The 25,166-nt window shown below is 38.1% G+C and overlaps 2 protein-coding genes across 11 annotated transcripts in view; both read left to right on the top strand.

Annotated features, from left to right (window-relative positions):
- DNAJB14 (DnaJ (Hsp40) homolog, subfamily B, member 14) overlaps window positions 1-22,355 on the top strand; it is a 28,353-nt gene extending 5,998 nt beyond the window's left edge. For 6 of the 10 annotated variants that reach the window (XM_010586187.1, XM_010586192.1, XM_010586193.1 and 3 more), the window contains 7 exons: window positions 424-598; window positions 11,440-11,585; window positions 14,740-14,925; window positions 15,334-15,428; window positions 16,112-16,221; window positions 17,425-17,597; window positions 20,411-21,406. In XM_010586187.1, the coding sequence (XP_010584489.1) occupies window positions 424-598; window positions 11,440-11,585; window positions 14,740-14,925; window positions 15,334-15,428; window positions 16,112-16,221; window positions 17,425-17,597; window positions 20,411-20,535 (1,010 nt within the window). In that variant the 3' untranslated portion in view covers window positions 20,536-21,406. The other 4 variants (XR_775541.1, XM_010586188.1, XM_010586189.1 and 1 more) reach the window with 4 other exon arrangements.
- A 298-nt stretch (window positions 22,356-22,653) lies between these two features.
- LAMTOR3 (late endosomal/lysosomal adaptor, MAPK and MTOR activator 3) overlaps window positions 22,654-25,166 on the top strand; it is a 7,868-nt gene continuing 5,355 nt past the window's right edge. Inside the window, exon 1 of the mRNA XM_010561042.1 lies at window positions 22,654-22,701. Coding sequence (XP_010559344.1) covers window positions 22,654-22,701 — 48 coding nt within the window. The remainder of the gene's footprint in view (window positions 22,702-25,166) is intronic.

Raw genomic sequence — 25,166 nt, 5'->3', positions numbered from 1 at the left:
GCTTGGTGTCTGTATGGAATAATTTGCAAGTTCTTTAGAGTGTTAGGTTAGTTCCTCTTTTCGATTTACAGTTGCTTATTCAGGTATTCTGATGCTTTTCACCCCAAAGCATGGGTTCAGTGCCTCTAAAAACCATCTAGAAGTAAAGGACCACGACAAATTCTCTCCAGTATTAAATTACCTTGGCAGAGGTAGAGAGGAGTCCAGTCACTAATTTTGAAACACTTTTCCATAGTTTTGCCATGAAAAGCAGTTGCTAGACTTGTTTCAGAAACGTTTGTGGTACAAAGTGATGATCAATAAGGAAGGAGGATGTAGCAGCTAGTCTTTTTTTTAATGTGGTGCTCCCATTTAAGATACTTGAGAGCCTTGACTTAATTGCTAATGCCTATAATGATACTATGATATACTATTGTTTTATAGTTTTGTTGGAAGCTATTATGAAGAATGGAAGTACTGCTGGGGGAGGCGCTTACTGCCGAAAACCAGCCAGTAGCAATGATCAAAGTAAGCCCAATAGCACAAAGGAGAGCAATGCATCTGCTGCAGGTGAAAGTGGAAAAGGCTACACCAAAGACCAAATGGAAGGAGTATTCAGGTATGGCCTTGCTTAAATACATCACTGCTTTTCATTCTGTGTGTTATGTACTTATGCTTTCAGCTCTAGCATCTGTTGCTTCTTGCAACAGAAAATTCAGGGTTAGCTGAGAGGGGTTATTTATACTGAACTATGACTAAAAGGTGGAGGAGAGTTTTGCTGTGTTTAAACACAGCATGAGACACTGTCACTTTCTGTGAGAAAGATGATACTCTTCTTTTTAAACCATCAAGGTTACTTTATAAAAAGATAATACTCAAAATAGTTATTAAGTAGATCTCATGGTGGAAGAAGTGATGAAAATTCTATAGTACAACTTGCAGGGCAGTGTTTCTGTCCTTAAATATTTTTATACTTGAGATACATGCTCACTCCTAAAGTTTATTTTCAAGCTAATCCTGTGGTACAGGCTGGTCTTAGACAAGTGTTAAAACTATTTCATTCTGGAAGTACAGGTATCTGAGAAGCACTGAAGCACATAGTCTAAGTTGCATTATAAACTCTGTCTGGACTTCATGCAGCATGATAGTATTAAGATGGGGCGACATCAGGAAAGGAGGATGTGTGAAAAGAAACAAAGATGAATAAAAATGTCCTTTTGAGGCGAGTAACTCTTAAGTCGTGTTATCATTACACACTTGTTGGCTGTAGGAGTGAGAAAAATATTTTTTTGATGTGTACCCTGATTTTTGCTAAAGAAACATGGATACAGCCACTGTAAAATTGAACACCTCAAAACCCACTAGATAAGCCTAGCCCAAATACTTTAAAGGGAGCTGAAAGAAGGAAGATCAAGAGGTCCTTCTCTCCTAGTTTGTGTAGATCAGTTGAACTGTTGTGCAAAACAGAAATTTGTGTGTGAGGTTTTTTTTTTTGTGTGTGTGTGTGTGAAATGTATGTTGCTGTTGATATTTTCTTGGGATCTCTTCCTGAAGTTCAATAATCTGTTCAGCTGTGCTAACAGTGAGGAAAAAGTAGCTTTTCTTTTTTGATACAGCAGCTCTGCATTCAGGCAGGTAGACAGCAGCATCTCTGTTCATGGTGTCATGGTTTAACCCTCGCTGGCAGCTAAGCCCCACACAGCCGCTCGCTTACTCCCATCCAGGTGGGATGGAGGAGAAAATCAGAAGAGTAAAAATGAGAAAAATTGTGGGCTGAGATAGAGACAGTTTAGTGGGTAAAGCAAAAGCCACACACACAAGCAAAGCAAAACAAGGAATTCATTCACCACTTCCCATCGTCAGGCAGGTGTTCAGCCATCTCCAGGAAGGCAGGGCTCCATCACGCGGAACGGTTACTTGGGAAGACAAACGCCATCGCTCCGAACGTCCCCCCCTTCCTCCTTCTTCCCCCAGCTTTATCTGCTGAGGACAATGTCATATGGTCTGGGATATCCCTGTGGTCAGTTGGGGTCAGCTGTCCCAGCTGTGTCCCCTCCCAACTTCTTGTGCCCCCCCAGCCTCCTCGCTGGTGGGGTGGGGTGAGAAGCAGAAAAGGCCTTGGCTCTGTGTAAGCCCTGCTCAGCAGTAAGGAAAACAGCCCTGTGTTATCAATGCCATTTCCAGCATAAATCCAAATCATAGCCCCATACTAGCTACTATGAAGAAAATTAACTCTATCCCATATCCCAGCCAAAAGCAGCACACATGCTTATCCTCTGGTTGTTGCTATTTAGTAGAGCTTTTCATTTACCATCATCTCTGCTTAATGTTATTGCCCTTCACGATACATCTAAACTAAAACCTGAATAAGCATGTACATTTTTGGCTACCTTGAATTACTAGCTGTTAAAATGAACACAAAATGCGTGGGTGTGTGTGCACATGTGTGTGAGACAAAATAGCCAGAAAGAAGTCCTGTGTAAAATGAGGCTTAGATTAAATTAAGACATGTAACATGTTCTCAGAAAGCTGCTACAAAGGAAGGCTGTATTACTGCCAGTATTCACTCACCCGTGACACACCATTCTGAGCTGCAGTCTGCTTTGACATCAGGCTCCCAGCAAGTTCTTTTTTTTGTTTGTTTTACCAGAAAGTATGTTGCCTACTTTGTCTTGAGTAATATGATGTTGTAGAGCCAACTTTTCCTCCGGTATGCTTTCGTGGTATTGAGTATTGCTTCCTTGAAGTGATTCACTAGATACTAGGTAAAAATGCAGTTTGTTGAGATCAGAACCAGAGTTAGGGGTATTCACAGAAGTTGCACATTGAGGACGCTCTTGATGCAACATTGCTTCTTAGTACCTATTTTAACAGTCTGGTGAATATTAAATTGGGGTTTTTAAAACCTACCCAGATCTTTGCAAATAAGCAATCGTAATAGCTTGCAGAACAACACGTTTGTTTGTATTTTATGTACCAGTTAAAAATCAGCCGTTAAAAAAAATCTCTACCTTTAGCTTGAGTGATGCTACCATCCTTTAGTATAGCAGTTTATAAACCTTTGGAGAGAGACTAAATTTTGCTTTAGATAAGCAGTGATCAACAAAGCAAGTCTCCAGTTCTTGTTGGAAGTTTTGAAAAGTTTGTCCTGTGGTCAGTGACATCAACACACCAGTTAGAAAATCTGTGGTTAAGAATTAAAAAATGTGTGTGCCTTGCCAAGGATTAAATACAAACAGTGGGCTAAAACTTAATGGGAAAATGTAACACATGTAACAGTGATGATAGCTGAGGGAAAGTTCATGTTTAAACCACAGTGAGAATGAGCTTTCTAGTTGGAAACATGATGTGTATATGTTGTTGCTTCAGTCAGGCCCCAGGCTTTTCCAATTAAATGAAACGTGCCCCTCTGGGGAGGGTATTCTTCAGAGAGTAGAGCTTGTCACCACCATATGCTTCTGCCATACCGCATTGGAATGGTTTTCAGACCTTTGAATTGGTTAAAGAAATGCTGTGTGAAAAGAGGTGGTTTTAAATAGTCTTTCATTCCTGATTTTTAATTTTTTTTTCCTGTAAGGAAAAGATTTCTAGATAGCAAGGTAGCAAAATCTTCAATTCTTAATAAATTCTGAATCCTGCAATGAATTTGACTGTCAAACTAAGTTGTTTTGTATGCTTATGATTTGAAAGGTGATCATTATCCTGAAGTATTCTTCCCTTTAGGAGTTTTTGGTTCCCTATTAGAAATTGAATATAGACTGAGAGAAAGCATTCCTGATTTAACTACACATGCCATTTCCAATGCTTTTTTATAAGCTCTGGTGAGCAGTTGGACAGGGGACTGACTCTGAGCTCTCTGACTTTGATCGCTGATTCATGTTGCTGGAGTTGTCCGGCTATCTTGCATTTGCTTGTGACAGTAGATTTAAGAAACATAGTGAAGACATGCTTGGAGCAATATAACCAATTTAACTGCATTAATTTTCATCAGTGTTACTCTGGTAGTGTGAGTAGGTATGAGTACAAACAAGCACCTCTGTGCTGTTTTTATCTTTTCCACATACACAGGGGACACTGATCACTAGCAAGCTACACAACACTTCTGTAGAGCATTACATGAGCTTGCAAACAAGTTGCTCAACAGGGAGAAGCATAAGATGCAATACCTTTCCACTGTAGAAGTGCTGGGTGATGCTCTGTTCTTTGTGGGAATGGTGCTTACTATTTCATTGTGACAGTTTGAAGCTTGAGATATCCAGAAGCACTTTGTTACTTTTGAATTGAAATGCTTTGAAAATACCATCTATACTACATGCATCTTTTAATGATTCTTATCTTGTCACTGAGGGCTGGATCAAGATGCCTTAACACTTTAGGTGCCCTGCATACCAGAGAGATTGACAGGAGACTAGAGAAATATGTTAGGACCCACAGTAGACTTAAGTCTTTTTAGAGCAAGTGCCCTAGAAGTCTCTAGGTATTTGAAAGCTGTCTGAGCAATGTCAACTTAAGATAAATGCATCAGAATCATGTGCACGACAAAAAAGGGAGAATTTGCTTTTGGATTCTGTGGTCTTTGCTTTAAAGCAATTCCTTCACTGTTTGATGTAGGTTATTGGCATTTTTTGCTGAGATAAAGAAATGCAATGTTTGTGTAAGAAAGAAAATTTAAACTTTTTTTCCTTCTAGTTCACTTAAAACAACTGAAGAAGTGCTGATCAGGATTACAGTTACCAAAGAGTTCTTAATTATTTTCAAACAAATTCTGTTCATCATATCTGCCTACTCATACCGAGTGTGCAGACCCTTTGGAAAGGTTTTGTGGACTAGCATGAAATTAAAAAAAAGAAGAAAGGATCATTTGCCTGCTGCGTATTAAATCTTTCCCATTGCTTTTTATGCTCTGAAGTGTGTATTATCTGTTGTCTACTACACAATTTTAAAAAAATAGTTACGGAGATATAGATAGGTAGTAGAGTTTATACAGGCTCCCTTTAAATGATCTTAAAATTCATATCATGTCAGATGTCTCCTTTTTTAGTAAATAAGCTATAGCATATATTCCATATTACCTTTTTGACATCTGAGAGATAACTGCCATGGTTAGTAGTATGCTAAAGTTGGATTGTTGTCTTGTGAAAACTGTGGTGGAATACTGCTTCTCCTGCCCTGCCAGTGCCTGCCCCTCGGAAGAGAGCACAAGAATGAAATTTTGTATTTGGATCTTTGAGATGGAACCAAAACAAACCAATAGAGGCTTGAATTCTGCAGTAACCTTGCAAGGTAGGATTAAGTGTCATCCAGTAGCAGTCAAGAATAATCAGCAACTTGATTTGAATTCATGGAGTAAACCAAAAAATTGCCTCTATGCATTTCATGGATCAAACTAGAAGGAATGTAAGTTATATCACTGACTTTTTGCAGGCCTTCTGCTGAGAATTCTGCGAATTCAGCAAAAAGAGATATATTGTTACTTTTTTAACATGGGGTCAAGAAGATAATTAACTGAAAGTGGAATAATAAGAGCCATCAACATGTGCTAAAATGGGAAAAAAAAAAAAACAAAGCGAAGAAATCAGGGCATGCCTTTAATTAGGCTGCTTAGAACTACTGTGAATTGTTGAAATATCCAGTTGAATGGTTGAGTAAGTCAAGATGGAAATCACAGTCATAGAGCCTGTCATGGAAAAGTGGCACAGAACATATGGTGGACTTTGTCAGAAAGCTCCTGCCTTTAATCTATACTTTTTATAGCTAAAATAAAAGCTTAAACAAAATCTGGAGAAGAGTATGCTGATGTAAACACAGCCTTGAATATTTCATGTAATACACACAAGAGAAACAAACTGACCAGGTACATCCGAGAGCAAAGTACTAAGAGAAGTGCCCTAATGTGTTGTTGAATCTATCAGTAAAACAGAGATCTGCAACTTCTGATGCATTCATTTCAGAAACTAGGGGTATGCTGGTACCAGCTTGAGTTCTTTGACAACACTGTGACCTTCACTTCCCAATCTAGAGCACCTTTTGCAGACCACACTTACGTCATCCAAACTGTGACTGGCACGTTCTCAATTCAGCTGCAAGATGCCATTTGCATCAGGCCCTCTGGCGTCATTGGAAACTTGACCTATGTAGAAATTGGTCTGTGTTTTACTATGGTTTTCTGCTCAACTCTGGGATCAGAAGTCAGTGTAGCTTCCTCTTGCTCAGTTCTCTGTTGCTAACATGCACGTTGCTGCTCACTGTGCTGCTCAGTTCAGATTACCATTGGGAGAAATAATTGTGGTACCCGTCACAAGCTTTTGGAGTTTGAGGTTGAAGTATTTGTCATTTGGGCTATCCCTGTGCATGTAGATGGAGGCTTTGGAAGGCCCTTTGAAATACCTAGTCATACTCAAAACTTCATGATTATGGATCACTGCAGGTATTCGATACAGAAATGCAAGTGTCTCTGATAGGTTTTGTTAACCTGATAAAAGCTGTTGATGCTGACCTAATCTGAATTGTAGATTTGAAAAGTGAAACAAGAAGCACAGCAGTAGGATCACATCATTTTGTAGTCACAGGAGAACCAGTGATGATAGCCCCAGAATTTCTGTGGGTGACAGCAGACATTTCAGGACCTGAAGGGCTTCATCTGCCTTCAGCTGTCAGAGCATGGAGAGGAGCCTGGCGTCAGGCAGAAGTGGCTGTTGCTGCAGTTTGAAGCTGGCTGGCCAGTTCTACTGCAGGTGGTTTGTCAACTGCAAGCTAGGATAGTGGAGCTTTGCAAGTCATGACAAGGTACCTCAGTCAACAGACTGTGGATGAATGTAGACCATCACTTTCCCTCATGCTGTTTGAGAATTCTATTCTCTAAAAGTCAGATATTATTTCAGGAACATCCAGCAATGTGCCCTCCTAAAACAGCCAGCAAATCTGTTAACCAGAAGGACAATGCCAAGGTGCTGGCAGGGGACTAACAATTCAGCAAGGACAGAAATTAGCTAAACAACAGAAATAATTTGATAGTAATTCAGGTACAGAGGTGATCCAACCAGGAATGAAAAACACAAGAAAATCAATTCACAAAAAACTAAACTCCAAACAAATTAACAGTGGAAGCACCAAACTTCAAATAAGCCAGAAATAAACAACAAAAAAACCCAATTCAATACAAAAGGGACAGTCCCTAAGCAAGTGATACATAAATTGCAATTTTAAAAAGAAACATCTGTGTAGAATTTGCATATGCAAGAAAATTGGCACTAGGGACTACAGTGCCTTAAGTGCAGCAAAAGCAACCAAACAACAATTTGAAATGCAGCTTTCAGAAAGTTAGTTGTTCATGCTGAGAGTACTGCAGGATGGGTTTCAGGTGCGGTTAAAAGCTGTAAGTAATGTCAGTGATTGGTCTTTTCCAAAACCTCCACTGGTTTTACTCTTAACTTTTTCCCAGCCTCTGCTGGCGAATGTTGTGTGGCCTGCAATAGGAGACAGTTGGGAAGGGGATGGTTCCTTCTGTCCATCTGCCCTCCCATGACAAATCTCCACAGGACAGTTCAGTGCTCCAGGTGAGGAATTCTGGCAGAGTGAGGATTGTCAGATATCAGTCTACTAGGGACAAGGGGTGAGGAATATGTCCAAAAAGGCCTGCTTCTGCTGGGGGGCAAGGATCAGGTTGGCCATGGCTTCCCACAGCTCCCAGCAGCTGGAGTGAAATTTCTCATCAGGATGTTGGCAGTTTGGGGGAAGAGGACTTAAGTCTTGGAGATGGTCCGTGCAAAGCCCATGATCCCCATCTCTTTAAGGTGGAGGAGGGATGTAGCATGTCAGGCCCTGGTGGGGTGGGCTGTGTGCTCCAACAGTGTTTGAGAAGCCTGTTGACTGCACAGCACATATATGACCTCAGGATCTGGTGGGTTGTCATGGTGATCCCGTACGCTTTGTCCTGCTATAAACTGACTTACCAGATTGAGTTTGTGGTGCATTAAAGTTTTGCCTCTCAGGAGTGCACCAGAAACACTGATTATTTTGTTTAATTGGAAAGCACCTTCTAATCATCTTCACTTGTCCTGTTGTCCCCAGTGCAAAGCTGCTGCAGTACAAGTTTTGATGCAAAACTTGCATGGACTTTGCTGAGGGGGGAAATAAACAAGCTGTTACCCTGTAATGATTGCCCTGAATTGTGCTCAGTAAGGGACCTCGTGGCAGAAGTCACTAACTCCCTCCCTGTAGGAAACTTTGCATTAACTACATGCTAGCTACTTACAGTCCAGATGCTTTTTGCCTTGAAGTGGCAAAGCAATGGTATAAAACTGTTCTCTAATGGCAGGGTGTAGCAAGGGCTACATAGCACAAGGTCACTGCTGAGAATTCCAGGCTTAGGTACAGTTTTTTGGCCCCTGTGCATTTGTACAATCATTTAATGTATTTTAGCTTTAAAGCTTTATCTGCTTAATCCAAAGTCCTGCTAAACTCTGCAAAATTGCCATATATATATATACGCGTATTCCACATGATTCACCATGAAGTCACATGCAGCAGTGCTCCTCAGGCTATCCAGCAGAGTACTTGCAGCTTATGTTTGCTGCTGAGGTTTGTAAGAGCTAGCACTGACTTGGTTGAGATCTGAAGACAACAACGAGCTAAACAGCGTGCAGGGGGTTATGTATCTCAGCATTGATCCTTTGCAGTAGAAAGGAGGTCAATGTAAATGATCTGGAGGATTGGTTACAGGTCTGTTGCAGGTGGTGTTGCTGTGAGCGTGCCCATCCTGACAACACGCAAGGGAGAATAGAAGTCAGGGGTGGCTGTCACAGATCCACAAAGGCTTCTTTGTTTGACACTGGCCATTTAGCCTGGGGTAGCAGGTCAGGGTATGAGGGTGATTTGATAGGAGATGTGCTTGAAATATTAAATCATAGCTTCATAGAAAATCAGGAATGTTGGAATAGAGATGCTTGTGTATTTGTAGAAATTTTTTTGTTTAACAAAGCAATCACTAGCAAAGACTTGCTAAGAGAAAACAAAAATGTGTTATACCTTGGCTGAACACTAGTTTCTTGATAAATAACAACAGCTGATTTGTGGACTAGGTTCAGGATAGCTGTTGCATGGAGGGCGATTGCCTTCATCCCTTTGGAGGGCAAGTGCTATGTATGACCCACAAGGCAGGTTTCTCCCTGCACTTTCTCATCAGGAGGTAGCTCTGGTTTGATGCACTGACTCTAAGCAGATTGTGGTGTCGGAAGCTGGTGGGTCACGTGCTGACCTGAATGTCTTCTGATTGACACCCACCATTCCCACCTTTCCCATGAGGCTTGCCCACTGTTGGTCTTTGACTGGTTGTGAATGGGAGGAAACTCTCTGGTGAGTTTTTGGGAGTTAGAAGAACAGGTTGGCATTTCTTGTGTTCTTTTTTTTCCATTTTTCTCCTCTCTGCATCCTAGAGTTGAGAAATAATTGCATATCAGGTCTGCAAACAAGTAAACTCTCACGTTTTTTTTTTCATGTTTGTTACTTCCATTAGAAATGACCATATGCTGTTGGGGGGAAAAGTTGTTGAGGATGCACAGCACTTAAAATCACTTGAACAAATGTTTAACGCTACAGTTTTAATGCTAATAAAATAACAACTTTGCTAAACATTGATGACTCACTACCTAATTTTATATCAACCAAAGTTCTGAAGAGTCTGGTCCACAAACAGATAATTCAGATACTGAATTATTGAAGAGAAGAACTTAGATTGGATGCTGAGATAGCAATTTCTTGAAATAAAAGCTTGAGCTGATACTGTTACACTTTTAAATAAAGCTATCTGTTCTTGATATAGTTCATAAGTAATCCAGGTCTTAAGACTAAGGATGAAGGGATCTGTACACTACCAAAACTTTTTCTTGTTGTACAAATTAACAAACAAAAGTTGGCAGTACTTAGAGTATAATTTATGTATTTTCTTCCCATTCTTTCTTGATGATGGATTCACTGTGTTCTTTTTAGTTAGCTTTATCAGCTTCCTAACTGGAGCTTATTAAATGTTACTTCACTATAATGAGCTATATTTATTTCATAGGATGTTTGTGTTGGCAGCTGCCTGCATACATTCAATTCAGTGCTTTTGTGAGCATTACACCAAGACTTCCACAAAAGCTCATGTTATCTGAACACCGGAAAAGGGATCCCTCAAATGAAACTTGATTTGATCAATCTGTGAACTATGAAGGACCACACACAACGGTGTGGTTGTACTTCTGATGCTAGCATTCCCTTAATTACAGGGTACCCATTCTTCTTTCATGAAAATGGAAAAGGCTTGCTTACCCCCTTGTTTTTCCACTTGGCCACCCTGTGTATGGTCTTGGCAACACGAAACCCGTATTTACGTAGAAGTCTGTGCATTTAAGGGAATGTGGGCACAGTTACAGCTGTGTGAAGAGACTCACACAGAGCTTTTAAAATATTTATGGGTGTAATTTCTATTTCTTGCTCAGACCAGCCCTTTTCTTGTGGTATGCACCAAATGTCAGTGTGCCTCATATCTGCAGTGCAAGTTTGTGATTCGGCCTTATTTTTCTAAGTTTCTGAATTCTTACCCAAGTAACTTGTTTTTTTATTTTAAGGTGTATTTATAGGTTTGGTCAGTTCTTCCTGCCCACATAGAATTAATGTTCTCTCTGTCCCCTGTAACTGCTCTTTCTTTCTTCTGGTTATTGTAAAGCATACCAAATAATTACATCATTACCAGATTTTGCTTTTCCTGTCTGGGTGAGATAGCCTACAGGAAGAATATTTCCAAGTTTTCAGAGTTTTAAAAAATGCTTCCTTGAACATATGAGATGAGTTGAATCTGTAATTTCTGGAGCTGTTGTTGTTTCTTTGAATTTATATAAACACTTACAGAAAGTTTATTAAGATCCAGGTGCATTCCCAGCAGCAGAGGTATTCTAATATGCCTTATTTCCCTGAAAAGTGAATGCTCGAATGGTGTTATGACTTGACTTTTGTTTGGAGAAAGGGAGGTATTGTTTTGTTTCGTATCATGTATACCAAAGTGCATTTGCTGTTGACAGTCAAAACAGGCCTTCCTACCCAATAGCTCTGCGAAGTAAATTTGGAATCTTCATTTTATGCATTATTAACAGCAATATTCATATAATTGAGAGTGAGGAAATGCTACAGTAATTGCAAACTGAAACCTTTTCTTACAACTGTAGTAGTTCTACAGTAGAAGTAGTAAAATAAATGTCTGTAGTAAGTAATTTTGAGTACAATAATTTATTGTGCTCAATAGTGAGTTTATTATAAAAAATGCCATTCTTTGTTTCTAGAGTGGATTTTTAAAAATATTTTATATTGAAAGTGAGAGATGTAATGTATTGCATCAGTGCAATGTATTATCTTGTGCAGCTGTGTTCTAACATACTGCTTTTACATCTTTTTATTTACAACATTTTACTTCGTATTTTTTTGCAGTATAAAGAAATGTAAAAATTATTATGAAGTCCTTGGGGTGTCAAAGGATGCAGGTGAAGAAGACCTAAAGAAGGCTTATAGAAAACTTGCTTTGAAGTTCCACCCAGACAAAAACCATGCACCTGGAGCAACAGAGGCTTTTAAAAGTAAAATTTTAAATTTATTATTATTTAAATAAAATATTATTTTTAGTATTTATAAAATATTAAATTTTGTTATTTAAATAAAATTTAAAATTTCTTTGGTGATTAAGCTTTGTCAGATTAAAAGAAATTCATCTGCATTGATCACTTGTCTTTTTACAAAATTGTCAATGTAGTGTTTTGTAGCTAATATTAAACAGACATTTTTATCCAAAGAAATATTTGACCTTTATTATCTTAACATATACCTATAAGTATAGATAAATAACGTGGACTTTTGCAGGAGGGTTCAGTTTCAGAGGATTCACTGTAATTTTCAGGTACAGGGAGCGAATACTTGATCTGTGAAACCCAATTGCACTTTTTTACTGTTGTTGACTTAATGTAGTCAATTGAATCTTACTATTTTGAATCTTTACTGTACTTGAGCTTGAAAAAAACAGAGTAATACTAGATAAGAAAATGCAGTTTTTACTGAATCACATGCCATGCTAAGTTACCTTTTCCTTAGAATTCCTTGTATGTGTGTAGTTTTACTACTTCTTGCACACAAAAACACTTGGGTTCAACCATGGCCTTATTAATAGTTGCCTTTAACTATTTCTTAGGTAAAATTTACAATCTGACTTGACCTGATTTAAGGCTGCCAAGCTTAGCCCTGCACAAGGGAAATTGTTGAGGAAAAGCTTTTTAAAGAAAACTACACCTTCATCTCAGACACAGATGAAGGAAAATGTGAACCTGTAAGAAATGATCATGCATAAATAAACAATCTGATTGTGGTACTTTTTTTTTTTTTTCCTGTGTGAAGTTTACATGCAGACATTTGAAAAAAATCAATTGGGTAAAACTCTTAAATTAGGGGAGGGGAAAAAAAAGAGAAAAAAAAAAAAGTCCTGAGCAAGACTTCCGATACAGACTTAAAGAGGTAGTTATAATAGTATATTAACAATTCCAGATGAAAAGTAGCTAGAACATAGCAGGAAAGTTGATTGCTCATGATTATTTTAATACATCTATGTGATGGCTTTATCTAAAAAAGATATTATTCTTATAAAATTGTCTCCAGCCCTATGAATAAAATAATTCTTCTTTGTTAATAGTATTTTAAATAATCTTTAAAATGTTAGAAATCAGTTTCTTATTATTTAATCTTTTATTTAACATTAGCACTTTGTACAGGTTTGCTTTCTTCATCTTAATTTCACTTTCTGGTTCTTAACTAGATGAGTAAACGAACAGAAAATTTTGTAGGGGAATCTTGTTGACTAAAAATTATTTAATAACATTAGCATTTTTCTTGCATTGAAATGATTGTGATCTTTTTGTATGGCTGAGTAAATTTATGATTTAGTTTGCCTTTAAAGGTGTCTGATGAGTTTCTAACATCCAGCTGAGAAAAGGAGTTTCAGAATAATAGCTATTATTTCATACTAATGCTTTATTTTAAGGAAAGGTCACATTAGAAAACAGAATTGAGTTTCGTGTTAGGCAAGGTACTTTTCTTAGGTCTCGAGCTACGTAGTACTACTCTTCTGTTGTATTGAGCAGTCTCCCTGAGGTTATATTTTAGATTACAAAGTTTGTGCAAATATAATCACTTTTAGTCTCCTGGAATCTCTCTTACCAACTTCATCAAAAATCTTTCCTTGAAACTTTTGAGCAGTTTTTTTCATTTTTTTATGTCCTTTATTTGAAGAAAATTATATTTTAATGAAATCTGTTGTGGATTAGCATCAAATAATCAAAAGCAAACAAATAGTCAAAAAAGATTGCTGACCATACTGTGACAGTATGGTGTCTTCACTTTGTGTAGTTACCTGATTTATGTCTCCCTAAATTCTTTATTGTTGGGAAAATCTAACTTTTTACTGCCAGTTCTATCCTCATGCTGAGTAACAGAGAAACCTTGTAGCTATATTTGGTGTCAGTAGTGTATATCATGCTCTCATTGCAAATTACCAGGCTTCATTTCTTTGGGTTTTCTCCTCCACTTAAAGGAATTACTAATGATTGTTTCTAAGGGCATTTTAAAAGGCACATAGCTAAGACTCATTATTTTTTTTTTAGATTGGATAGTGTTGAAAACTTTAATTATGCAAAGCCATAGCCTTATTTGCCTGTGTTGAGGTTATAGTGTTGCACCTTTCATGAACTTTTGATGACTGATGGCTTTTCGACACTGAAAAACATAATCCCTGTGCCTCGTGTTGGTTGGCTGCAAAAGCAGCTTTTTGTTGGAGAGGCCTGGAGGAGAGAGAATAAGGGAAAGTAGAAAGGGTTAATGAAGATATGGCTCAGTAAAGATTGTTCATCAAGTGCCAACAGGAATTTTCCTTCAGTCTGCAAAAGTTGTATGTCTGTGCACAGCAACTAGGGTTAAAGCTTGTAAGTCAGCAGAGCTTGTGGTTTTTCACACTGATTCTTTCCATACTCACCTAACTCAGTTTTTCCCTTCCTACTGTTAAAAGTGAAGTTGTTCATTTGTGATAATGTGGCGTGAACAGGGACAAGCATCCAGGCCAGGCACTCCAAACATTGAGGTCGTATTGACTACCTTAGGAACAGAGGTGTTCCTGTCATATACACATGTTGTACCCTTAATGTTACGTCATGCAAAACTTTGTGTTATTAATGGAATCCATAAAATATCTTGAGAAGCGTATAGAAAAATACATTCACACTCTTGTAGGCAATAAAGTTGATGCATTCGAAGAAGTCACCACTTATCACATGAAACTGAAGAAAACCTATTGAGTCTATGATGTTTTTAAGCTAGGCTGCTAGAGCAAACTGAACTTTGCAATTACCCAGCTTCAAAGCTTTCACTGTAATGCTTGAGGCTTTTTTTGCAATTGCAGTGAGAGAGAACATTTCCACAGGTGTAGGTGTTCCCCTAGAAAAAGAAACAAAGCTCTACTGCCTTCTGCCTAGTTCAACAGGATAAAAGGCCTTTGAATAGTGTTGGTGGAAGCTATGTGGAAGCTATGCTAAGAAAAGTAGAGATGTTTCTGAACATTGTTTTACTATGGTTGATTTGTAACATGCAGTAAAGGACATAATTCGCTGTCTATTCTTGACTTTGAAATTGCAATTTTCATGCTGGAATAGCTCTTATCTTTCATTTATGGGAGTTGTCTTTTATTCCTTGCTTCAGAAATCGGAAATGCATATGCTGTGCTGAGTAATCCAGAAAAACGAAAGCAGTATGACCTTACAGGCAGTGAAGAGCAAACATGCAGTCACCCTAGCAACGGTAGATTCAACTTCCATAGAGGTTGTGAGGCAGATATGACTCCAGAGGATCTATTCAACATGTTTTTTGGAGGGGCCTTTCCAACAGGTATTTGTATACATCAGTATAATCATCAGGATACAGTGGTACAGCCCAGAGTGGCATTAGAGTTTGTGACATTATAAAACAGTAAAATTACTCCAACCTGCCTCTGACCCCAACTCTTTAATCTGCATCACAGTTTACTTTTCCCCCAAAGTGTTGCTAAACCCCAAAAATGTGAGTTCAGTTCTTTGGGGTTACTGTTATGATTCTGCAGTACATGAAATAAAAAATCAGTTGTCTTAGAGCTTAAAATACTTATTTTAAACAATTTTGAAATTGTAAGGTATCTTAAAGTTGAGTTATTTTACATGTCATTGTGCAGTAATGTTAAATGCTTTATGTTGCTGCTTCTGTATTGACCTCTAAATAGTTTTTTTTACACAATTTAAATGTGGATATTTCTTTTCTTAGGTGGTGTACATTCATTTTCTAATGGTCGTGCTGGCTACAGTCATCCTAATCAGCACCGTCAGAGTGGACATGAGAGGGAGGAAGAGAGGGGTGATGTATGTTTAAGCACCATTGACTTTAAACTATGAATTGTGAAGTTTGCTGGTACTTGCTTTCAGTGATGTGATTGCACAGGAGCTCTGTACTGTAGAGGAGGATTTGTACCTGCCAGTTATGTATTTTAAAACTTTGGCAGGTGGTAGTCTTACTGATTGGTAGATAGACGTGCACATTTGAGAAGATAACAGCCTGGTTTTGTAAACCTATTGTTGTATGTCACTATCTTACTAGTGACTGGTAGTATTAGCCTAAATATGCCACTAATTCTGGTCACTAATCCTTGTCTACATTTAAAAATTTATTTGGGCTGAGCTAAGAATTGAACTTAAGGCTCGATATTCATCTATATGAACTATATATAGTCCTGTATAATTACATATCACTGTATAGATGAGACCAAATCAAGGCATACAATGTAACTGAATCCAACTATTCATTTGGTAATTGCTTGTGGCTACATGTTAACACATGAACTCTTGCAGCTTGAGCACTCTGTGAATATTGTGTATGCATTGCAAAGTTAAGATAACACCACAGTGTTTGCAGGTTTGTAGTTAGAGTTTTTCTAGCAGCTTTTGGTGGTTAAAGCAGAAAGTCACACTTAGGATTAAATCATGTCAAACTTACCTGTTTACTTGATGCTGTTTTATAAAATACCTGAATCTGTTTTGTTCCTTAGGGAGGTTTCTCTATGTTCATTCAGCTGATGCCTATTATTGTGTTGATCCTTGTCTCCCTGTTGAGCCAGCTGATGGTATCTAACCCTCCTTATGCCTTATACTCAAGATCGTAAGTAATGTTCAATTACATTAGCTTGGAAAAGAGGGGAGGATATTGTAATCACCCTCTCCCACTTAGAAGAATTTTAGAGAGCCTTCCATTAGTTGGTCCTTGATTTCCCATAGTGAGGAAAGGGAGAGCAGGTATAGACGAAGCAGAACAAAACTTGAAAGTTAGGTACTAAGAACATGCTGTGAGAATGTAATGGAGAAAAGAGGTCAGCAATACCTGGTGTTTAGGAGGTCTTCTAATACAAGGCAGTGGGTCCATGCAATGTAGCATGTTGCAAAGGTGTTTGCACCTCCAAGGCTCATTATTCTTTTAGGGGTCAGCTGTGCTTGTAGCAAGTGAAGTGCTTGAAAGCAATTTTATCATCCTCATTTAAGTTTTGAACTAGATGAGGGCTGGGGAAATTGTCTAGTCTTTGCTTCATTCTAGGTGATGGCAAAATAGCTTATCTTCCATTTACTTGCAAAGAATTCTACTAGTGAAACTTACCTGTTTCATACAGTACGATATATAAACCTTTTTTCCTTGAGACAAATCAATAACATCAATCAAGCATGCAACTAGCTAGCAGACTGAGCCCACTCGCCACAACCATTTTAAAGGTCCTTAGTTCCTTGCAGAGCTCTCAGCCCCACAACAGAAAGGTTTCTTTTCTACTCTCTTATTTTTCAGAGTTCTTTATTTCCAGAGTGTGATGTTTTTCCCTTCTGCAACTAAGCTGTTGGGATGCTTATAAACACTTCTCTGCCAAAATGTTTGTGCACAATCTTTGATTTTTAATCTGCAGAATGCCAGCAGGAAAATGGATTTGTCAGGGCTGGCAGAAAACACTTTAGAATGGAGATGCCTGCACTGGGTTGCTACAGAATAGTGACCTGTTTTTCTTTCTGTTGAGTTTGAATGTAATTTCCTATTACCAAAGCTCATATTTGCCTAAAGAGGTATGAAAAAAGTTTCTTACTAAAGTGGGTTTTTTTCAAGACCAAGGGTTAAGCGACAGAAGTTTAGTGTTCAGGTAAATGTAGTAATTTTGTTCTCTGGCAGATTATACAGCCGTTCTTTTCATGACTTGTCTTGAATGGCAAATTCGGTAATGTGCTGTTCTTCTGTAATAGCAATGGTTTTAAAAGTGTATTTGTGGTGTAAAAAAAAATAATTAAATAAATATCTAGTCTCTCTCCCCCCGCCCCTCCTTTTTTGCAGAAGTACAGGGCAAACCATAAAAATGCAGACAGAAAACTTGGGTGTCGTTTATTATGTCAACAAGGACTTTAGAAATGAATACAAAGGAGTGTCATTACAGAAAGTGGAAAAGAGTGTGGAAGAGGATTATGTGTCCAACATTCGTAATAACTGTTGGAAGGAGAGGCAACAAAGTAAGTTTGGTAATATGTGTAATTTCCTGAAAGCATGCATTACTATAAAAAAAGATTGCCTGAGGCAAGAATGAAGTGCTTGTATTATTAAGGTATCTGAATGAGAAAGCAAGTGTAAGGTTCCCTACTGTTTCTCACTTCTAAAAGTGTGCCCGGTGTCACTTAAATTCTGTGTTTTACTCAGTGATCTAATCAACGATCTGCAAATCATCAGCAATTTTAACCTGCTACTCTATTATCTGTGACCATTTCTCAGAAAATTAAAGACTACAGTGAATTGATAATGAGAAAGAAATTGCTCTAAATTAAGGATGAAAGCTAAGAATTCTAATCTCTTCCACATTATTTTCTCATGGTAGTATCCCATTTCCCTAGGTGCTTTTATATAAATAAATAACTAAAACAAAAGCTTACATGGGTGTTTCCGAGGAAGGAAAAAAATAATCTGCCTCGGACCACAGTACATACAAACACTGCTTTTCCAGGCGACCAAGGACACGCATCATGTCCTCTGAAACATCATGAACTGTAAATTAGGGCTTAATCTTTTGCCAATGCTGAATAATTTTTCTTCCTGGACTTGGTACCCTAGCTATATCAGACCTTAAAAACAGGCGGTTTTTTAGTTTACCATCTATTTTTCCAATCTAATTTAATATTATACAAGGAGCTATTTTCTTTCAGAAGACTGGAATTCAGTGTTAAAGCATAAGAATACTGAATAGCATCAGCCATCTCCAAATCATCGTCAATTTTAACCTGTTATTCTATTATCTGTGGCCATTTTGTGAGCCTTTCATGCTCTGTGAGAACGGTGCTGCTAAAATAACATCAGTGTTGAAATCGGATGGTTTCAACTTTTCAGCTGATAAACTTCAGTAATAGCTTACTGGATAAATAATTCATTTATGAACTGTCAGTAAACTGACCAGAAGCAAACAGAATGCTGTTCTCTGAGTGAAATCGTGTATTCCCGCACAACTTTACTCTCTGCAGTCCAGTGATGCCAAACCTTTCAGCTGAGATGGCCCCTTAGTTTCTCCCAGTTGTAGAAGACAGCCCAGCATCACAGCTAGTCAAATGCCTGAACAGGACTGCACGCATTCATTACAGTTGGCCTGTATGTATACAAATACAAACTGCATTGCCTATGCATAGCAGGCCCAGTGCTTCCTGGAGGCTTTATGCTCCTTACTCGTGAGTACACATTGCTTATGCACAAGTAAATCTCTACAGTTTTACAAATGGCCCACAGGAAAGACCTGTGGGCAGAAAACTGTGCTGGGTGGGTCACATGTAAGCAAGAGAAACACCAGTGCTTTGGAGGAAAACTTTCAGATTATTGCCCAGACTACTAGATTTGGTCAGAATAATTTTTCCATGTTTTTTGAACACAGGAAATCATCAGAGAACTTTGGGGTATAATTCATAAGCAAATATCAAAAACTCTTGTATTTTTTCAACTAGATTGGCCTTTGATCGTCTTGAAATGTTTGTGTCTACTCTTCATGAAATGCATACCTAATTTTTCATCTCCAAGTGGTGGCTAGATGAATGATTGGTAATCTTATAATAAAATAGTTTACAAAAATGAGAGGTGGCTGTTAACAAAAAATTAAAGACAAGACATAATCCAGCACAGTAAAAAGAGGATGTATTATTTGAACGTTTTTTCAGCAGAGTGTAGATCTGGAAGGATAGTTTGCTTTTATTGACCTAGTCGGTACACTTGCATTTACTGGCGTGTTATATTTGCGTCTCCTGTAATATATTTACTGTCCAAATATCTTTGAAAAGGCTTAGTTGATATGCAATTTCCACCTGGGGAGGGAAAGAGGAGAAAGAATACCTTTCCCATTTTTCAGCATTTATTCTTGACATGCGTACTTTTTTAAGCATGAACAGACTCCTGGACAATGCAAAGAGGCCCACGCTTCTCTATGTACATATTACTGGGAAAAATGTGATGACTGCAGAAACATCTGACCCTAGTGTAAGGAAGAAAAATAACCTGAAGGTGGTGACTGTCACGTTGTTTGCTATTTGCAATTCATCAGGTTGTGAAAACTACCCAAATGGATTTTGAGTAAGCGGCCCCTAATAGATTTTCTCTATCTAGAGAAATAGCTGATTTTGTGGTTTTACGGGTTTAAAATACCTGTTGTGTGTTGGGTCTCCTTGACAGTTAAAATCTTTTCAGCATTGATTGACATTTAAGAATGCCTTGCTAATCCATTTTGAGTTGAAGGGATGAAAAAGATTTTATAGAATTAAAATGCTCAGCAATGTCAAGCTATTGAACACCAGCATAATACAGAGAGCTCTTTTATTAATACCTCTGAACACTGGCAGTCTGAAGCAGCATCAGTTGAAGTAATGGTCTTAACATTCAGAACAGATTTTTTGGGCAGAGACAAGATGCTAGATCTGTCAATAATACGCAAGATCACGGAGTGTGGCCTATATTTGTACTGTTTAATGAGGTCTGACAGAAGTAGTAAGGGATTTTTTTGGTTGTGTTTTTTTTTGTTGTTTTTTTTTTTTTAAATCAGGTACTGCTGTATGAAATATGAGGGTGCTGGAAGGCTGTTACCACTTTCCCTGCTCAAAAAGATGAAACACTTGTGAAAATCCAGCAAAGGGAAGCTGCAGACGTGCTGTTTAGGTGGCATCTGTGGATAGTTAGAATAGGCAGAATTTAAAAAGGGCAAGGATTAAACCTGAGGTGTTTTGTACAGCTCTGAGAAGGAATGCATCACGTGCAAAGTATTCAGTTTTTAACCTGAAAAATCTTTTCTCTTTTTTCCTTAAAGAAACAGACTTACTTTATGCAGCAAAAGTATATCGAGATGACCGTCTCCGAAAGAAAGCAGACTCCATGTCCATGGACAACTGCAAAGAACTAGAACGACTGACCAGCCTCTATCGAGGAGGATGAACTATAATTATACACGTACATCTTTACATATGCGGTTATCTCTCTTGTAAATTAAGAAGAGATTTAGTTTCACCATGAGTGCTGGAAAGAGGGGTGGATGTAAAACTCTACTGTGTAGCTGTTTCCAGAAACCTTATGCTGAAATATCATTTAATGGCTTCTTTACCTACTGTGAAATATAGGTAACTTTAATTGTCTAGATTTTACTTCAAAGCTTCTGTGAATTCTTTCAGCAGAGAGAATAGCTCAGAAAGGATGCTATACTTGTAGAGACTTAGTCATAGTGGTTCTCCTCTAACATAATTGCCATGTAAATATCTGTGGAAAGAACAATTTGTGTATATACGAGTTAAATGACTTTCTATTTAAAATCTCAGAAATTTAGTTCCATGCAACATTTTTGTCTCACTGATGGAATAAATAGTATGATTACATCACTCCTATTCAGATGTCAAGTGTGTGGAGTTGAAACAAGAATTTTTAATATTTTATCTCTAACTCTATGTAAAATCTTCTAGGTTTACCAGCTTAGAGGAACTTGGTATTTTTAAATATAATGGCATATATTCCTAAATATCTGTTGGGGTATATTGATCTGGTGTAGAGTAGCAGTTAGCTCTTGTAGTTTTTTAGCGTTTCTAAGCAATGCTGAGAAAACTAAGAACTACACTAATCTCTTTTCAAAGTAAATATTTGCAAATGATGTACAGACCACTATAAGCATTGCTTTTAGTACTTGCAACAGTTTACAGCAGCTCTACCATTTGGTATTACAGTAGTAGTAAGTCCATACGTATGGTTAACATGCATCCATAGCTTCCTTAGTTTTCACTGGAAAGGTAGAGGAAAACATGCAATAGTAAAATCTTAAAGGTAAAAAAAAAAAGGGGGCAACCTATTTTTTTTTTTTCCTGGCAGGCTTCCACTTTCTTACTATTTTTTTATTTCAAGTTAGGTCCTAACACTGGTTCAATTGGCACCACAAGTGGAACAGGGAAATACTGCTAAGGACAAGCTATGTGCCTTTCAACACTTTTGCCAAGTATTTAAATGCTTTGCTAGTTTGCAGTATGCTCCTATGGTCAGAGCCATATCACTTGGCCCCGGGGTGGAAGAGGTAGGTTATGCATTTTTCTGGACCAGAATGTTGCTGGACTGACTTCCTAGAAATGAGCAACATATCGTTCGGCTCCTACATGCAAGATCATGTAGCTCAGTGGCCTGTATGTAGAAACTAGAGGTAGCCACACCTGCTGATGCAAGGAGGTGTTTTGAAGCAGCCAAGTACAATGTACTTAAAGTTTATCGAAAGTGGGTTGAAAATGTTTTTAGGTTCAGTAGCTGATGTTTTTTACATTTTAACAGTGCTATGCAGGAGAATGTTTCTTGTATTTGAGAATGCCAGGTGGCTCATAGTAAGGACAGTATTTTTTGTTTGAGAAAACTGCTATCTTTGAACGATGCTATCAGTCTATGCAGAGCCAAATTCTCCTAAATTGAAAGTTTAAATACTTGACTGACTTAATTGGAATTCCTTCTGATCTAGAGCAGGATTTGACTTTAGAGATAGAGCAATACCATTTAGTGTAAGTGACCCAGAAATCATTTTTGCATATATACCTTTTCTAAACTGGAAATGTCCTCTACTGAATTGGTGTAACATGAGAGAGACTAGCTGCAGGCTTTTAACTAAGCAGCTGAACCAGCATTCAAGGTGGACATCAAAGCCTGAGGCACAAAGCAGAACTAAAAGCTGCTTAAACAAAAGAAGGGTTGCTGTACTGGATGTCCTTGCTAAGATCGTAGGAAAAGCGTGCGATAGAAATTATGGAGAAAACGTGATTCCCCAGATTTTGTAACTGTCCGGAATGTATTGTAATTATACTAATGAAAACAAACTATCAAAGTACATATTGGTACTCCTGTGTCTTCTTAATAGAAGAAAATTGTTCCAAAGGCTTTAACAAGTACTCGGGCCTTCCCACTCACAAATGAGTCCGAGCTTGCAGGTGATCTTTTAGTTAAGAGGAAAAAAGATATATAACACATTTGTCAAATATCAGAACAGTGAAGTCAGAGTGAAGAGATGGTCTTAGCAAAGCTGCTTTTAATAATCGGATGGGTTATGTCTGCCCTGCAGTTACTTCTGCTGCAGCTGAGAAGCAGGTAAATGGACGGATGTTGAGCTGTGTTAGGTTGGTTAGATTGCTATCAGCACCTCAGCAAACTGGAATAATGCAGTGGCTGTGTCCTGTGGCAACACAGACGTCCCAGTAGTTTAAAAGTGAGACCTAGGCTGCTACATTTCATTGGATTATCTATTGGAATTGCCACTTTCAAAGAAGGAAACAATTAATGTATTTAAAGTGGCAGAAAAAATGCTACTTAGCATTTAACATATTAAATAGTTGCACACTTTGAAATATGCAGAAGGATGCTGTTACTTCCTATAGCATAAAGATTAACCTGTGCTAAATATGGCCTGCAAACATTCCTTTAATATTCCAAGTGGGTGTTTCTCTCCTTATGATTGTTACTTTTTTCTCAAGTCTGAAGGGGGTTTTTTTCAGCAGTGTCATTATCTTCCCTGGTTTTGTTGAAGGAATCTGCGGGAAAGTTCAGAACGAATATTCTTATGAGCAAGATGCTAACTGAAGAGGGTGGAGTACTTGAATCTTTTCAGATGACCAAGGTGAAGTTCTCATTAAAATAACGTATTGGAAAGAAAAGGGAAAAACAAAACTGGTTTTGAACAGCCTGACTAAAAATCCCTCAATGTTTCTAGCCACCTAGAATTAACTCCTTACTCTTTTTATTTAGTCTTTACCTGTACTTAATCTAGAATTAAAGATCGCACAAGCATGGGTTCTTGATTTCTCCTTTAAAAGGGCAAGCAGGAAAGTCCTGCAAAAAGTGAAAAATCTTGGCGTGACTCTTTGACATGGCATAATGGAAAAGGGAGATGATTTGCATCTGCTGAAATATGCCATCAGTATGTGTTCTATTTATGGAGCATCCTGAGTCACAAGCGAGTTTGGTGTTCACATCTGATGAACATTTCCCTACAAGTTCTCTAACTGTTTAGGTAAAACAAGATTAAATCTGAATTTTTTACTTTTTTTAAACAGTCTTGATTCTTTTATAAGTTTCCAAGAAAAAGTAGAACATTATAGTCACTAAAGTGTAACAGATGCATTTCAATAGGCAGCAGAGACAACTTTATATAAATTTTTAATATAATTTTGTAATGAATGCTGGATTAAAATGGGAGGGCAAGAATATGTTTTTTAAGGTTGTTTGTTCCATAAATTTCATTCAGCCGCTAAACAGCTGTTACTCTTTCTTCTTGTAGATCTGTCAAAGAGAGCAGAAGGAAAATGTAATAGTAAAAGCAAACATTATGCTTTAAAAAAAAAAAAAAAAGTTAATATCCAAATTCCTGAAGCTGTAACTTTAAAAAGTACTAGCTTCCCAGTTGTCTAAATTGGGTTAATAGAGTGCAGTCAGTTTTGCCAGAGGAAGCTTGGTCATAACAAGTCATGGCGGCACCAGGGCTTCTGACTGCCAGTTGTGTCCCCCATCTACTCATCATTCATTATCACCTCGCAAGCGCCGCTGACCTCCGTGCCTTGCTTTCCCCATGCTCCTTTGTAAACCAGCGGGTAGAGCCTGGAGGAAAGGTGCCATGTAACAAATGTACAATTTTGTGCCATATTTAGCATATGATCAAGATACTTTTGGGAGCAACCAGTACAAATGTAATAAATATAGGAAAGAAACGCTCCATTATAAACTATCTTTCCCATACTTCTCCAGGATAATTGTGGGACTTCTTGGTCTGGCAGGAACTAGGTCAGATTTCTCCAGATTTTTAGAAGTAATACTAAAATACAATATTTAGTTACGATGTTATCCTTCACGTGGAATACACTTTTCCCATTAGCGCTGGTTTGCTCTGTGTATGGAAAGGCTGTCACTGGAACAGGAGACAAAACTCCCATTAATATTAGCAATACAGGAGCCATCTCACAGATGCTTTTGCCTGGCTCTCAGTCATACACAGTGTGACAGGAAAACAAGTAAGATTGATCATTGAGCATCATGCCTACAAATCGTAAAAAGCCAGTTGCATTTTTAAACATTTTTAGTGCGTGGTAGGGAATGTTTTAATAAATGAGTGGGCGAGGGTTGTCCCCGGTAGCATTTTCAAACTACTACCAGAAGCTCACACATGAGAATTTTATGGGGTTCTCTTTAGGTGCCTCTCGAGTACGACCAAGTCCTTATCACAGGGCTGCATGTGCGTGCCTTGGGTTGGGAAGGAGGTACGGATTCTCGGTATTCAAACAAATTTGCCCATTTGGATGAGCTTTTCCTTTGCCACTTGCAAAGAAGCAGCTTATCTCCGGTTGCTTCAGGCTTTTTTTAAAACTTCACCGAACTTATACGTTCAGAGACGTGAGCAATTTTCAGCTGAGCATCTTTTTTTTTATTTATTTTATTTTCATTTAAGCTCCAGTAACGACACCTAAGCAAAATCTTCAGGTACCAACAGTGCTCGGCACGTAGCGGCTCTGTTTTAGAGAAAAAGCACAGTTACAGGCTGCGCAGGGTGGGTTTGGGGGTTTTTG

This window comes from Haliaeetus leucocephalus, unplaced genomic scaffold, assembly GCF_000737465.1.
Source record: "Haliaeetus leucocephalus isolate CR32 unplaced genomic scaffold, Haliaeetus_leucocephalus-4.0 Scaffold140, whole genome shotgun sequence".
Classification (NCBI taxonomy): domain Eukaryota; kingdom Metazoa; phylum Chordata; class Aves; order Accipitriformes; family Accipitridae; genus Haliaeetus; species Haliaeetus leucocephalus.
Note: the sequence above shows the minus strand (reverse complement) of the source record. Positions and strands in the feature narration are given on the sequence as shown.